We start from the raw sequence: 15,706 nt of genomic DNA, 5'->3' as shown, positions 1-15,706 counted from the left end.
TCCCAGCTGACAATTATTTGTGGAGGTAAACCACACCATGACTGGTAATGTCCCTGACAAATCTAGTTTTCATTCTCATTACTTCCAAAAACTGACCAAAGGCAAGGGACAGGTAGGAACACATGTCCTTAGAGAGGGCCTGAAAGGGATTATCTTCTCTCCTACCCACATCTTTCACTGTCCCAGTGAAAGATATCAGATGGCAGTTCTCCAGTGTCAGACCAGAATATCTCCCACTCTGTGAGGCCTCAAACTAGGTAGATCCATGACTTCAGGATAGGAATGTAAATGACTCCCACAGGAAAACAATGTACTCGAGATCCCACAGGCCCAGGAACGGCTGACCCGGGTGAGGTGAGTGGTGGTGTTCTAAGCCGAAGCGTTTGCCCATCTCACAGAAGCAGGCAGGAAGCACCACCGTTGATCAGCTTTATATGGCACCCACTGTACAGACAGACAAACAAGGACAGACAGACAGCACACACCACTTCTAAGCTGAACACTGCTCACCATCTAAAAGCACCTTGGGTAAGCACATGGGAGACACGCTTGCATAGGAAAGATGTACTTTTTTAAAGGAATGAATTAGAATTTTGGCAAAACATCTACTTCCCTCCCAGGTCCTGGGTAGAGAGGGACCTCTAATTCTGAAGCTTCTACATAGTGAAAATGATCCCCTTCTCAGTGGCAGTATTTACAGCAGCAAGCCTTCCACGTCTGTTGTCACAGCCCTCTACATAGATCTTGAATCTACTTTACAAGTGGGCAAACTTAGACTAAGAGACAGAAGGTGGCCTGGAGCAAGGGGACACGGGGGGGGGGGGGGGAGTCGCAAGGGGAGGGGAAACAGGAGGTGTCTCAGCTCAGCCAAAGGCGAGGCCTTGGTCTACGTGGCCTGGGAAGGAAAGGCTCGCTCTCTCTCTCTCTCTCTCTCTCTCTCTCTCTCTCTCTCTCTCTCTCTCTCTCCCTACCTGGGGAGGCTCTGGCTCCACAAGAAAAGGTGTCAGGAAAGAAAAACAGGTTCCCACTTCTGATGGCTGGGGGCCTCCTAATGTAGCAAAGACCAGAGCAGGCCTAAGCTCCTCCCCAGGCCTCTTCAGGGATACTATCCGCGCGTTGTGGGGCCATGGGCTCACTGCTTCCATAACCCTCTTGTTGCTTGAATATGAGCCTAGACTTCACGTCCTTTATCATATTCTTAAAGGGTGGGGTAAGGGAGTAGCTTAAGAAGGGACGAGACACAGGACAATCTTTCCACAGCCTCCTCTGCCTAGGCTGGGGCTATCAAGGGTCTCTTTCACCCTGTCTCCTGGGGATATTTAAAGGCAGCTTTTATGAGACTCTATACTGTCTTTTTTTTTTTTGTCTCCTGTTTTTTTTTCTTTGTTTTAATTTATATAGATATATATATATTCTTAAAAAAAAGCAATAGTCCTTTGGTCCCTAAACACTAAGGAATGATATGATTTTGAACGAAGTAAGTCTGGGCTTCCCTTGCTGAGAAGCCCTTGGCACCCCCGAGGCTCTCTGCTGGTTCCCTTAGATCAGTCGATCCTCAGCCAGCACTGGTTGCCCTGCCAGCCTGAGCGCTCCATGGAACAACCCACATGATGAGTGGCCTGAGCCCCAGGCGCCAGCCCTGGGTCCGATCCACCTCTGTCCACGCCACTCCTTCCAGAAGGGCCGATCCAGCATTTCTGTGCTTTTCCGTTTCCTTTCTTCACTCTTCAGTTTCTGTTGTTGGGTAATTAATTCATACGGAGACAGGGGAGGGAGAAGGCAAATTTCACCTTAGAGGTTAAGACAAGAGCAGCTCAACCCTCCACCCCATCCCTGCACCCACCCCACCCCTATGATGTCTCTGCTAACAGCATCCTGCTCACAGAAGCCAGCCCTTGCCTAGATCCTAGGCAGATCACTGTTGCCAATGTCCTACAGAGAGTTCTGGAGCAGCTTGAATGAGGTGAGGTCAAGGGGACCTACAAGGACAGCACATCTCTCCAGGTTGCAGGACCTGGACCTTGTCACCTCACAACTTGTTGCCCAGTAAGCACTGTAGGTCTAGCTCCTGAGGGCTGCTGTTTCTCTCCCTTCATCTCCACATTAGCTGGTCTCTTCTTCATTCAAACTGCAGCCATTGCTAAACTAGAGTGGGCTAAATTTTCCTGGAAATCATCTGTCCAAGACTGTGGAAGCATCAGGGATGTCTTAACTCATCTTAGACTCTGGGTTGAAAGAATTTCCATCTCTGTCACCTTGAATTTCTCAGAGGACAGTACCCCAATGTCATAAGGCTCGAAGGGTCAAGCGCACCTGTCTGTGACTGGTCAGCAAGCGCAGATCAGTAAGGCCTGTTGGCATCCTTAGGTCTCTTTAGCTGGACCTTGAGCCTCTTCATGCCGATTTGAAAGCCATTCATGGCCTGGATGGCAGTCTGGGCACTGGTTGGATTGTCGAAACTAACAAACCCTGGAGGGTGTAGGCAGACAGGTTACCTGGGAGTCTAGCTGGTCAGTCTCTCTAATCTCCAGGCTAGGGCCATCATCGCATGTAACCTTTCATTGCTTAAACATGTGAACATGTATGTGTGCATAGTAAACATGTGAACAACATGTATGTGTGCATAGTAAATATGTGAACATGTATGTGTGCATAGTAAACATGTGAACATGTATGTGTGCAAAGTAAATATGTGAGCATGTATGTGTGCAAAGTAAATATGTGAACATGTATGTGTGCATAGTAAATATGTGAGCATGTGTGCAAAGTAAATATGTGAGCATGTATGTGTGCATAGTAAATATGTGAACATGTATGTGTGCATAGCAAATATGTGAACATGTATGTGTGCATAGTAAATATGTGAGCATGTGTGCAAAGTAAATATGTGAGCATGTATGTGTGCATAGTAAATATGTGAACATGTATGTGTGCATAGTTAATATGTGAGCATGTATGTGTGCAAAGTAAACATGTGAGCATGTATGTGTGCATAGTAAATATGTGAACATTTCGGTCCCCAGCTCCGAAAAAAAGAACCAAAAAAAAAATGTGAACATGTATGTGTGCATAGCATAATAGAGGCAAATCATTCCTAAGGGTGCGATTCCCGAGAAGCTGGGAAGGAAGTCTGGTGTGAGGAAGGGACTATTTGCCTGGTTTGGGTTCACTCTTTCTCTGCTCCAGTCCTCCCGTTCTGGCCTCAGAACCACAGCTGGAGGCTGTGGGCGTCTCTTGATTCCAACCCCAGATTCCACCCGCTCTGGACAAACTCCCGAAGCTGAAGCCTCCCTGGTCGCTCACATTCTAGTTACCCAGATTCTCGGGTGATTTGCAGTAAGGCTTGCTTTGCCCATACTTTGTGCCATGACATTCAGCCTCTGGAAGCCTTGTGTACGGTCCCTAGGGAATCCTGAGGCAGGGGGATGGATCAGCTCACCAAAACACTTGCTCTGGTTGGTGGCACGGTCCACAAAGACTTTGGCAGAGACAACAGCTCCGAAGGGCAGGAATGTCTGTATGAGTTCCGCATCCCCAAACTCCTGAGGCAGGTGATAGATGAAGAGGTTACAGCCTTCAGGACCTGTGGGAACAGTAGCAGGCTTGTTCAGGAGAGGGACCCCGAGGGCTACCCCTCCAAAGGCCGCTGATCTCCAGCTCTCCGTCCCTCACCTTCTCTTTGTTGCTGAGGCAGAGCTGAAGGCTGCTGGGGAAAAGCTGTGCTCACTGGGGCATAGGCCGAGGGATAGGCTGCTGGAGACAGAGGTGGGAGTAGGCAGTGACCCCCAGGAGCCCTTTCCCCAACAGATCCCCATCTGCCTGGCCAGCTCTGAGAGATTCAACCCAGTTCACCAATAACCCTTGACCCAAGAAAGGTTGCTGGGGGCTGGGGCTGAATAGGATGGAAGGGTTGACTCCTTGGAACAGAGCCTAACCCTCCCACAAATCTCCCTATTTCTTTCTGAGGCCCTTTAACACCCCGCACCCATGCCCCCGGGCTGGGCAGCACCAAATGAAACCTGCATAGTGATGTATCCCAACGTAGGCCTGCTGCAGGGGGTCAGCCACACCGGGGCTCTGGGCTGGAGAGAGAGGGGGCCCAAGGCCCACGATGAATGCAGGTGGTCAGGGGCCAGGGGAGAGACCCTTGGGTGGGAGTGTGGGAGGTGGAGGACCGCTATGAAAGGCGCTGGGAAGATGGAATTCTTTCCCCCCAAGCAGGTCCTCGCTTGGAAAGTCTCTCTTCCCACTCCATTTCAAGGTGGGTTGGGTCAGTAGAGTAGGGTGACCCACCTGGGTAAGGGGAAAGCCCGTTGTTATAGAGCGAGTCGGAGCCTGGCTGTCCGTTGGTCTGGGGGTTCAAGGAGCCGAATCCATTGACCCCCATGGGCGCTGGAAGGCCAGGGAGTGCACCAGGGCCATTACCACTAGGCGATGTATTGGCTGTAGGTGAAGATGAGAGAATTAGCAAATGGCACTTCAGTGGCTATCCCAACCATGGTTCTCGTCTCTTGGGTCTCTTACCTGCAGCAGGCAACAGCGGAGCAGCCACCAGGCTGAAGGCCGCCACGTGCTGCATCTGGGCGGCCACCGCAGCCACCTGGCCTAACCCGGGACCCTGCGCTGCGGCCAGCAACGCTGCCTGGTGCTGCAGGATCTTGGAAAAGGAAGGAGGGCGTGTGTAGAGAACTCAGAGACTAGCAACTGCCAATGGATCCTATTCCCCTGGCCCCGCCCACCCTGGCCCGCTACCTACCGCAGTGGTATAGGCGCCACAGGCCCCGAGGGGCAGCGGTGCGGGATGGAAGGCGCCCAGCTGGCCAGCCATTTGCTGCATCCTTCGCAGCGCGCGCTCCCGGTCAGTGTCTGCCAACTTCACCACCAGGCTGGATGAGGCGCCCTGGACAGAAGAAGAGCGTGGTGACCAGGGCTGACCCTAACAGTGCTCAGAGCCCAGTGCCTTCCCCAGCAGGCCTTTGCCCTGGGACACTGACAGCTTGTGGCCTCACCCTTAGCCCAGATCCCCAGCTCTCACCGTCATTGTCCGGCTTCCGTGTAGTCCCTGGATAGCAGCTTGAGCTTCCCCTTGACTTCCGAACTTCACAAAGGCACAGCCTGGTGCAGGAGAGAAGGATGGAATGACTGCTGCAGAAGTCAGAACTAAGAAAAGGTCATCGGGAAATCCCAGGGGTAGTTCAGGTCACCTTTACTGGTACCATCGGGACTCCGCAGGACAGTGCACTCCTCGATATGGCCGAAGGGCTGGAACAGACGTCTGACATCCTCCTCACCCTGCTGCTTGCCCAACATTCCCACAAACAGCTTCCGGTCCTCTGGGGACAAAGTCAGGAATGACCTGGGGACCCTAAGTTCCTAGACTCCCCAGAGTTGCCTGAGGAGCTTGGAAAGGTGGCTCACCAGTCTAGCTCTGGGAAAACATTTAGATAATGGAAAGGCCATGGGACCCTAAAGCTGGGTCTCTCACGGGGCTGGGAGGCTGGGGAGGTAGGGTGGGGGGGTGGGGAGTGACCTACAGGCAGATCTTCAGGGAAGAAATTCAGCTGAAATTTCCATCATGAAACCTGGGTCCTGAAGAAGTTCACAGACACTCATTGCTGCTCTTGTGGGAAGTGATGCAGTCTTGAAAGCCTCAGGGGAGGGGGTGGGGAGCAGAGCCCTATACATATAGTGTTGTTATTGGACCCTTGTTGTTGTTAAGAGTTGGGCAATGCTACTGGAGACTCAGCATGCTGGAGAGTGGGATGCTTGACCATGGCCTTACTGGTCAACTTCCTGACGGTAGCCAAATCAATGCCCTCTCTTGCTCAAATTAAGGAGAGCTCTGTCAAACAAACAAACAAAACAAAACAAACAAACAAACCCAGCGTAGAAAACAGCTATCCTAGTGTACCATCTCAGCCTTACTTAGCTCTGGAGTATCAGATCCTTACCCCCAGCACCAAATCTAATCAAAGAACTACAGAGGAAGTTTGCTTTTCTGAGTTTCTAACATAAGCATTTTCCCCAATGTGCCTGTTGAGCCCCTGAGCTCCTTTTCTAATTTCCAGATCGACCCCTTTCCATTTCCTTGCCTAGCTTCCAGGGCCCTCACTGAGCCCTGTAACCTGCTTTTTGGCGTGTTCTCCGTGTTAGGTTTCGCCTCTGTTGTGTGTGCTTTGGAAGAACACGTTCTGTCTGTAGACCTAGACGATCAGCTGAGAGCAAGTGATCCCTCCATGCACCCACATTTCCTGTGGGAGTGACAGAAAGGGATGGGGCTGTAAACTGAGCCTGTGTGTCTCAGGAGCAGAGTTAGAGGGCTTGGATTTGAACTGGGGATTAGCTGTATATCTTCCAAGTCAGACCTCCGAAAGCACTATCTAAAAGCTGGGATTGAGGGGTAGAAACCAGTGGATCTATTGTTAAGATCTGGTTTCTTACTGTACTAAAGTAAGTCTCCAAACAAGGGGTGGGGCTTGCCAGTGCACAGTGAGGTGCACACTGGGAAAGAAGGGTGAGTTGAGAATCAGGCTTCAGCTTTTCATCTTCGAGATCCCAGAGCTTGGAAAACCCAACTCCTGAACCTCTTTACTACCTCACACGCTTGGAGTAAGAGTTCAATCCCACAGGTGTTTTTTGCTTCCACAGGCTAATGTTAACGGGAGAATTGAGCCCATGGAACAGATCACTGGCTTCCAACCTCTTTAAAAAGTGACAAAAGATATCGTTTCAGCAAAAATATTAAGAAAGCACTTTTCTGCCAAGCCTGATGAACCCGCCTAGTGAAAGAAGACTACTAACTCCCACAAGTTGTCTCTGAACACCACATGTGCTGCTGTGGCGTGTGTGCGCCCAAACACACATGATAAACAAATAAGGAAACAGACCAATAAAGTATTAGGGTGAAGGTAAAAATGTCAGAGAAAAGCGGAAATGCCTGGACCAAAGCCAGGAAAGGGAGCTGAAATCTTGCCTGTGTGATCTAAGGAAAGCCCTTTGAAACCATTAAAAAAAATAGAGGTAGAGTTCCAGATGACTTGAGAAGACAGGAAAGACCAAGGGGCTATGCAAGTGGCTAGGAGACAGGAACATCAAAGATGGGGCTCTACCTTCCAGGAATAGAAGGAATTGGAGGATGGTTTCAGTGTGGATTTGAGTTTTGAATAAATATGAAATTAACGGTTTTGCCCTAACATTGAAGAATAGGCTTCATGTGGTCAGGGAAACGTCCAATATCAAACATTAAGAAATCTGGGGGCTGGGGATTTAGCTCAGTGGTAGAGCGCTTACCTAGGAAGCGCAAGGCCCTGGGTTTGGTCCCCAGCTCCGAAAAAAAGAACCAAAAAAAAAAAAAAAAGAAAAGAAAAGGAAAGAAAAAAGAAAAGAAACAAAGAAATCTGAGCAATTGTTCCAAGCTTTGACATTAAAATATGCTGAAGTCTGCAAAGGGCCTGCACCTGTCTAGGGAGGATCCTGGACCCTCCACAGGGCTAAGGGAGCTCCCTTGTTACTCTAGTTTATATCGGAGCACGTCACTGGTAGGGTCTGTGAGATGTCATGCTCCTGGACCAGCATCCCTATGTGAGAAGAGAGAGCACAAGCTAAGATGAAACCCTAACACAGGAAAGAGGTTTGAGTGCACAGTGGCCTTCCAGGTCTTCATCTAAATGTGGTGTTGCCCTTTTTTGTCCATGGTGTACATGGGGGACAAAGGTGGCTTAGTCCAGCTATCACACACACACACACACACACACACACACACACACACACACACACACACACACCTGCCCTAGTAAGAACCTCTTGATTTAGTAATTTCCACCAGAGCATTGAGCTGATGGTTCTGGATTACTGGGATGTACAGAACTCATCATTGAAAAGAATATTCATTATGAGCTAGGTTTTTTAACCTGTTTCCATGGTATCACTTGAATTCTGGAACTCTTTTTTGCTACTTTCCAAGGAGTTAATGTTTCACAGGATAATGAGCAGGGTAACAGTGACCATGAACTATGGGCAATTTGGAATGGTGAGATAACTTTAAGAGACTTTATCAAGTCACTTTTACAAGGCTGGACCCTTTAAACATAACTCCAGATTGATACCAGTGCAGAATGTAAGGCTTACTGATTGCCCCTTGGATGAAGTGCTGGTGTTACCAGCTCAGATATACCAGTTTCCTCTAAATCAAGCTCTACCAGTTGGTTTAAAAGAGGATACTATAAAAACGCGGAGTAAATGTGGAAGTGGAACTGGGGATGTAGCTCAATAGTGGGACATAACGAAAACGGATAGCATGACAAAGCCCCGTAGCTCAGCCCCAGCACTAGAACAATCTAAAAAAAGGATCCCACAGAAGCTGGAGAGATCACTAACTAGGTAAGGGCATCGACTGTTCTTCCAGAAGATCCAGGTTTGATTCCCAGCATCCTTATCATGGTTCACAACCCTCTGTAGCTGCAGTTCCAGGGGCTCAGTATCATTCTCTGGTTTCTGTAGGCTCCAAGAACACACATGGTGTACAAACATATATGCAGACAAACCACCCATGTGCATAAAAAGTCATAACAAAGAGTATATCCTGTGGGTGGTGAGAAGGTCCCTACAGGTGACATCAGCGGGAGTCAAGGCCATAGAGGTCGACGGCAGAATTATATTTTACTATTGGCACCTAAAATATACTAATTGTCATTCTACCAAATGTTTTTGAACCCCAAGCAAGTGGCTTATGCTAACACATGTCCATCTCCACGAAGCTTCTTTGTGTCTGTTTGGTCAGATAGCTCAGGATTTTTAATATAGAAAGGGATGGATTTAAAAGCCCTGAATCAATTTTATCTTCTGAAGAAATACCAGGATGCTGACAAAAAAAAAAAAAAAAAAAGAGGCTTTACCTAATGTGTACACATGTCTGCCATTTAGGGCCTTTAACACACTTCCATGACTATGAGAAAATGTTGCAACCCTTGAGTACCAACCACCAAATCTATTCTGAAAATATTTAGTCTATCTTTTTTTTTTTTTTTTGGTTCTTTTTTTCGGAGCTGGGGACTGAACCCAGGGCCTCGCGCTTCCTACGCAAGCACTCTACCACTGAGCTAAATCCCCAACCCCTTAGTCTATCTTTCAATCCAAAGACAACTCCAGAAAGTCCTGCTTGGGGCACTTGCTGCAGTAAAGCCTCTCTCCCTGGAGTTATGCTACAGCATAAGAAGCCAAAGAAGACCTAGCAGTGGTGGCACATGCCTTTAATCCCAGCACTCAAGCAGGCGACCCTGCCCATATCCAGGATATGACCAGAGGCAGTAGGCAGTAGGATGTCTGAGTTCAAGGCCAGCCTGGTCTACAGAATAAATTCCATGAAAGCCAGTGAGACACACACACACACACACACACACACACACACACACACACACACACACAAAACTCTGTCGAAGAAGAAGAAGGAGAAGGAGGAGGAGGAGGAAGAGGAGGAAGAAGAGGAGGAGGAGGAAGAGAAGAAGAAGAAGAAGAAGAAGAAGAAGAAGAAGAAGAAGAAGAAGAAGAAGAAGAAGAAGAAGAAGAAGAAGAAGAAGAAGAAGAAGGTGCTCTTTAAAAGGTGAGTCACCTTTTAAAACAATTCATCGTTAACTACAGTTGCCATACTCTGTAATAACTAAAACATGTTTCTCTGCCTAACAGAAACCTGGAGCCTTTGGTTAATATCTCCCCTTTTTCTAGTCCCTTCTCCCATCAGCCACCATTAGGCACCATTCTCCCTGAATCTGTGAGTTCCTTTTTAGATTTTACACAAGTGAGATCATGTGGCATTTGTCCTCTGGAAAAGCAGGTTCCTAAGGACATGTCTGCATCCTTAGTTACAATGTTATTAATCACCAAGGCCAAAAGGTGAAAGTAACAGACACAGCCACTGGCAAATCAGTGGATAAAAAAGATGCAGCACTCGTATCAAGGGGGCTGCCACTCAGTCTAAAAAGGAAAAGAGTCTGACTTATTCCACTTTGAGGGATGAACCTTTAGGACATTATGCTGAGCTAAGACAATCACCAAAACACACTCGCCACCCACTTTCACCCACATGAGTTATCTGGAATGTTCTGACTCTTAGAAAAGAAGAATAGTTTGTTGGGGGCTACAACAACGGGGAGGAGTTTAATGGTGTCGAGTCTCAGGGGTTGGGTTTTGTGTGTGTGCATCACATTTCTTTGTCCATGTTGTGGGGAGTGAGTGTGCACATAAATATGAGTGAATGTGGAAGCCAGAGGTGGACACTGGGTGTCTTCCTCAATCACTTTTATTTTATTATTTTTTTTTTTTTGGTTCTTTTTTTCGGAGCTGGGGACCGAACCCAGGGCCTTGCGCTTCCTAGGTAAGCGCTCTACCACTGAGCTAAATCCCCAGCCCCGACTTTTATTTTTTGACACAAGGTCTATCTTGAACCTGGTGCTCACCAGGCGAGGTGGCCGGCAAGATTTAGCAACCCTCCTGTTTCTACCATCCCAGGACTGTGATCACACATAGGCATCGGGTCTTCAAGCTTGCCGGCAAATACCTTACTGAGTCCTCTCCCCAGGCTGTTTACATTTTGAAGATTAAATTTTTCTTGAGATTGGTTGTACAAACATGTGAATATACTCAACACTAGTAAGTATAATGGTTAAGACAGTGAATTTTAGGGCTGGAGAGATGGCTCAGCGGTTAAGAGCACTGACTGCTCTTCCAGAGGTCCTGAGTTCAAATCCCAGCAACCACATGGTGGCTCACAACCATCTGTAATGGGATCCAATGCCTTCTTCTGGTGTGTCTGAAGACAGCTACAGTGTATATAACAAATAAATAAATCTTTAAAAAAAAAGACAGTGAATTTTAAACATCCTCATTATTTTATGCATATAGGTGTTTTGCTTACGTGTGTGTATGTACACCACATGTTCTTGGTGCTCTCAGACCCAGAAGAGGGCATCAGTCATCCAGAACTGGACTTACAAATGGTTGTAAATTGCTATGTGATCCTCAGAACCGAAGCCAGGACCTGCAGTACTCTTAACTACTGACCCACCTATCAGGACCCTGTTCTCTCTATTGTACCATTAAAACATAAAAAAGGGGGCTTTAAGAAGGATGGCAGCAAAGAAACTTAGAGCAAGAAATGGCCCCTTCATTGTGATGAAAGAGAGCCAGGGCTGGGTAAGAACAGTGAACCTATCTGGGTGCATGACTTTCTTCCCAGTACTTGGGAGACAGAGGCAGGTGAGTTTCTGAGTTTGAGGCTATCCTGGTTTACTCGCTTGCCCTCCCTGAAAGTTCCAGGACAACCAGGGCTACACAGAGAAACCCTGTTTTGAAAAATCAAAACAAACAAACAAACCAGGACCCTAAAGAGAGAAGAGACCTCGGGGTGTGTTTATCTTTGTGGGCTGCACATCTGTGTCTGAAAGTATCGGGTCCACTGCAGCCAAGACCGGAGAATGTTACATCATCGGATCAGCGTGACCTGCGCCCAGCCGAGACGCAGAAAAGAAGCTTTCTTTACCTTCAGAGGCAGAGCACATTGCAGGAAGCACAGTTAACTTGAGGTGTGTGTGTGGGGGGGGGGGGTGATTTTAAGAAGCCTAAGGGCCAAAAATAGAAATGACTATCAAGGGGTTGGGGATTTAGCTCAGTGGTAGAGCGCTTGCCTGGCAAGTGCAAGGCCCTGGGTTCGGTCCCCAGCTCCGAAAAAAAGAAAAAAGAAAAAAAAAAAAAAAAAAAAAGGAATGACTATCAAGTGGGTGGAGAGATGGCTCAGTGGTTAAGAGCACTGACTGCTCTTCCAGAGGTCCTGAGTTCAAATTCCAGCAACTACATGGTGGCTCACAACCGTCTGTAGTGGGCATTTAATTCCCCCCTTCTGGTGTGTCTGAAGACAGCAGCAACAGTGTACTTACATACAATAAATAAATCTTTAAAAAAAAAAAAGAAATGACTATCAACTGGTATTACAGCAGCTGTTGCTAATGTGTGTGTCTGATTTAAAACAGTAATATGCAGATGGCTGTGGGGTACACGAATTTACTCCCAGGACTAGGGAGGCAGAAGGAGAAGCAGATGGACCTCTGAGTCTGAGGCCAGCCTGATCTACAGAGTGAGTTCCTGGACAGCCAAGGCTATACAGTGAAATCCTTTCTTAAAAAAGAAAAAAAACAGAGCTGGAGAGATGGCTCAGTGGTTAAGAGCACTGGCTGTACTTTCAGAGGTCCTGAGTTCAAATCTCAGCATCCACACCAGCAACCACATGGTGGCTCACAACCATCTGTAATGAGATCTGGTGTCCTCTTCTGGTGTGTTTGAAGACAGCTACAATGTATTTATATATAATAAATTAACGAATCTTTTTTAAAAAGCAATAAACAAAACAGTTCTTTCTGCTCTTCCTGAGGACTGACATTAGCTCCCAGCACTCAAACTAGGCAGTTCACAACCCCCCATAACTCAAGCTCCGATGTCTTGTGCTGGCCTCTGGGGCATCAACATATTTGGCATACACTCACACAGTCACATGGTCACACATTAAAATTTTAAAAAAATATTTTAAGAAGAATGTGTAGGCTGTTTGAGCTCAGCAGCTCAGCAGCAGAAGCAAGATGAAGACTGCAAGGTCCTCCTTTGAAAGCATCCCAACAAGCTGCAGTCAGTGCGCGGCCACCGTGACTTGCAGAAGTGGACCTGTGGCAAATGTGGCCACTCTGCCAAGCACAAAAGACAGTATAAGTGGAGGCTAAGAGAGGAAACGCCACTGGGACCCTACAGATGAGGCACCTAAAGATCGGCTACTGAGACTCAGACAGAGATTCTGTGAGCGAACAACGCCTACGTGCAAGAGGGCAGCTCTGCAGCATCCAGTTCATCTTGAGGAGGAGGAGGAAGAGAGACAGGGGTCAGGGAGACTAAGTAAGTTGGGATTCTAGAAAGCGCTTGATTAGATAGTAACATATTTTTATTACTTAAAATCCAGGCTTATAGCTAAGCAGACCCTTGCAAATGTGGGCAGCAAGTACCTCACAGTTACGGAATGATAATGTGAAGGCAGATAACTGGCCTTTACGTTAAACCAGATTTCAAAATGTAAAAACAAGCAAACAAAAATGAATGACTTCAAGCATATTTAAAATTCTGGGGGGTTGGGGATTTAGCTCAGTGGTAGAGCGCTTGCCTAGCAAATGCAAGGCCTTGGGTTCGGTCCCCAGCTCCGAAAAAAAGAACCAAAAAAAAAAAAAAATAATAATAATAAAATAAAATTCTGAAGAAGACACATTGAATGTAACATTAATAGTTTAGTCATAAGTTAAGAAGCTATGCTATATGCTATACTATGTGCACTCACATGCTGTGAATGTCATAGCTAGTAATGAAAAGGAGGCCATGAATTTGAAAGAGAACAAGAGGAGTGGAAGGGTTTGGAGGGCAAAAAAGGAAGGGAAAATGATGCAATTATAACCTCAGGAAAAGAAAAGTAATTTTCTTTAAATTAAGGAGTTGGAAAGATGGTTCCGTGGTTAAGAGCACTGGCTGCTCTTTTAGAGGACCCAGTTTGATTTCCAGCCTCACTTACTGGCTCGCAACCATCTGTCACTCCGATTTTAGGGGATTCAACACACTTTTCCGGTCTCTGCAGAAACTCCACACTCGTGGAGAATATGACAAATGGGCACACACATAAATACTTAAAAAAAAATTAAACCAGGGTGCTGTAGTGAACACTTGTAATTCTAGCACTCTGAGCCCGAAGCAGGAAGATTAGAAGTTCAAGCTTTGAATTAATTAATTACTTAATTAAAAAGTAGAAAGAGTGTATTGATTGGGAGTATTGATTACTTAATCTATTTCTGTACCTTAGGCATCTTGGATGTGTAAAGATTTGTGTAGCTAAAAAAATGCAGCCAAGTTAGGAAGTAGGACAAACAGAGCAATCACCATTGTGATTTATTAATTTACTGGCTATATTATAAATTGAAAAGGAAGAAAATAAAAATTTAGTGGTTCACTGATTTTGAAGATTTCATCATGACTAAAGCTTATTTTCCAATAAGACTATACTTACAGTTTAACTTACTATTAGTGTATCCAAAGTAGAGATGGTATAAATAAGAAAAATCGGGGTTGGGGATTTAGCTCAGTGGTAGAGTGCTTGCCTAGCAAGTGCAAGGCCCTGGGTTCGGTCCCCAGCTCCGAAAAAAAGAAAAAAGAAAAAAGAAAAAAAAGAAAAATCCATAGTGGTCTTCATACTGAACGACAAATAATGACAATTTATGTAGTTATCATTGTCCGAGCAACTTGGGATCCTGACCTCTAATTTTAGATAATTTGAAGTTAATGTTCCTCATTCAAATACATAAATCTTGGGATCTTATCTCAGGAAACTTTTTTTTTTGTTCTTTTTTTTCCGGAGCTGGGGACCGAACCCAGGGCCTTGCGCTTCCTAGGCAAGCGCTCTACCACTGAGCTAAATCCCCAACCCCTTCAGGAAACTTTTTTAACTTATTTATTGAGATAGGGTCTCACTGTTTTGCTCAAGGGTTCTTTTGCTTCAGCCTCCCAAGTGTCTGGGACTAGTCACATGAGCCACTGCATCTGGTTTCAGAAAGCATTTAGTGCTCACTTTAAAATAAATCCAAACGCTGGAGGAAAGTTTTTGATGCTATGTAATGTCAACACAGAACAAATATTACTCATGTGATCGGAACTGACTTCATTCTAGGAAATTCATTTTTCTTTAATAGATACCCTTTGATGTACAGCGTGCACGCACGCACACACACGCACACACACACATACACACACACACACACAGACACACGGTGGGGGGGGGACATGAAATCTTTAGTGTTACCGATCTAAACGGACATTAGTGTGTACATGGCTTATTACTACCACAAACTTCGTGTTTATTGATTAAAAGAATGCATTGCATTGACCTCAAAACCGAAACACTAACTGTTTTTGAAAACAGGCTCATGTGCAGGATAGAATATCTCTGTATGGACTCGAGGGTAACTGCAGTTCAGGTATCAAGGAAGTCAACCAGATGGGTTTATCTGGGCTCCCGCAGTGCACTTAACAAAAGGCTGAAGTAGTTTCCATTTTAGTAATTTAGATGTAAATTTTGTAATAAGTTGTAGGGTTACTTTCCCAGGCTCCTGAAATTACTTTCTGACCCCTATTTTATGAAAAAAAAAATCAAAAACAAAAACAAGAAAACCCATATAATTCCTTCCAGAAGAAAGCCTTTTAAATTAAACCAGTTGCTTGCAGGGGCCAGACTTAGGTTCCATTTGCTGAGATACCTTTTACATGTCCTGTTTATTTATTTGGTGTGTGTGGGTGCTACATGCCATCTGATGGATGTGGTGCTAAGAGGACAGTTTGTGAAAGTCAGTTACGTTTTTCACCATGTAGGTCCTCAAGAGTGACCTCAGGAAATCAGGCTCAGCAACACAAGGGTCTTTACTTGTTGACTTATTTTACCTGCACCAATGTCTTTTTATTTTTTAAGAATAAAGGTTTGGTTTTTGTTTTTTGAAACAGGAACTCACATCTTAGCCCAAGCTGCCCTGAGACTTCCTATGTAACCCATGATGGTCTCAAACCCATTTTAATTCTCCTAGTTTAGCCTTCCAAATCCTGGGAGTAGAGGTATGAACAACCTTGATATCTTTTCAGTTAAGGT

General features: G+C 46.0%; 1 protein-coding gene across 11 annotated transcripts in view; it reads right to left on the bottom strand.

Annotated features, from left to right (window-relative positions):
• Positions 1 to 415: 415 nt before the first annotated feature.
• Celf6 (CUGBP, Elav-like family member 6) overlaps positions 416 to 15,706 on the bottom strand; it is a 30,962-nt gene continuing 15,671 nt past the window's right edge. For 4 of the 11 annotated variants that reach the window (NM_001413529.1, XM_039081097.2, XM_039081098.2 and 1 more), the window contains 10 exon segments: positions 416 to 1,734; positions 2,314 to 2,469; positions 3,440 to 3,583; positions 3,673 to 3,753; positions 4,020 to 4,082; positions 4,294 to 4,443; positions 4,525 to 4,657; positions 4,757 to 4,900; positions 5,036 to 5,115; positions 5,205 to 5,333. In NM_001413529.1, the coding sequence (NP_001400458.1) occupies positions 2,342 to 2,469; positions 3,440 to 3,583; positions 3,673 to 3,753; positions 4,020 to 4,082; positions 4,294 to 4,443; positions 4,525 to 4,657; positions 4,757 to 4,900; positions 5,036 to 5,115; positions 5,205 to 5,333 (1,052 nt within the window). In that variant the 3' untranslated portion in view covers positions 416 to 1,734; positions 2,314 to 2,341. 11 annotated transcript variants of the gene reach the window in all.

The sequence above is a fragment of the Rattus norvegicus genome, chromosome 8 (genome assembly GCF_036323735.1).
Source record: "Rattus norvegicus strain BN/NHsdMcwi chromosome 8, GRCr8, whole genome shotgun sequence".
NCBI classification, from domain to species: Eukaryota; Metazoa; Chordata; class Mammalia; order Rodentia; family Muridae; genus Rattus; species Rattus norvegicus.
The sequence above is the reverse complement of the archived record's forward strand: the minus strand, read 5'-3'. Positions and strand labels throughout refer to the sequence as shown.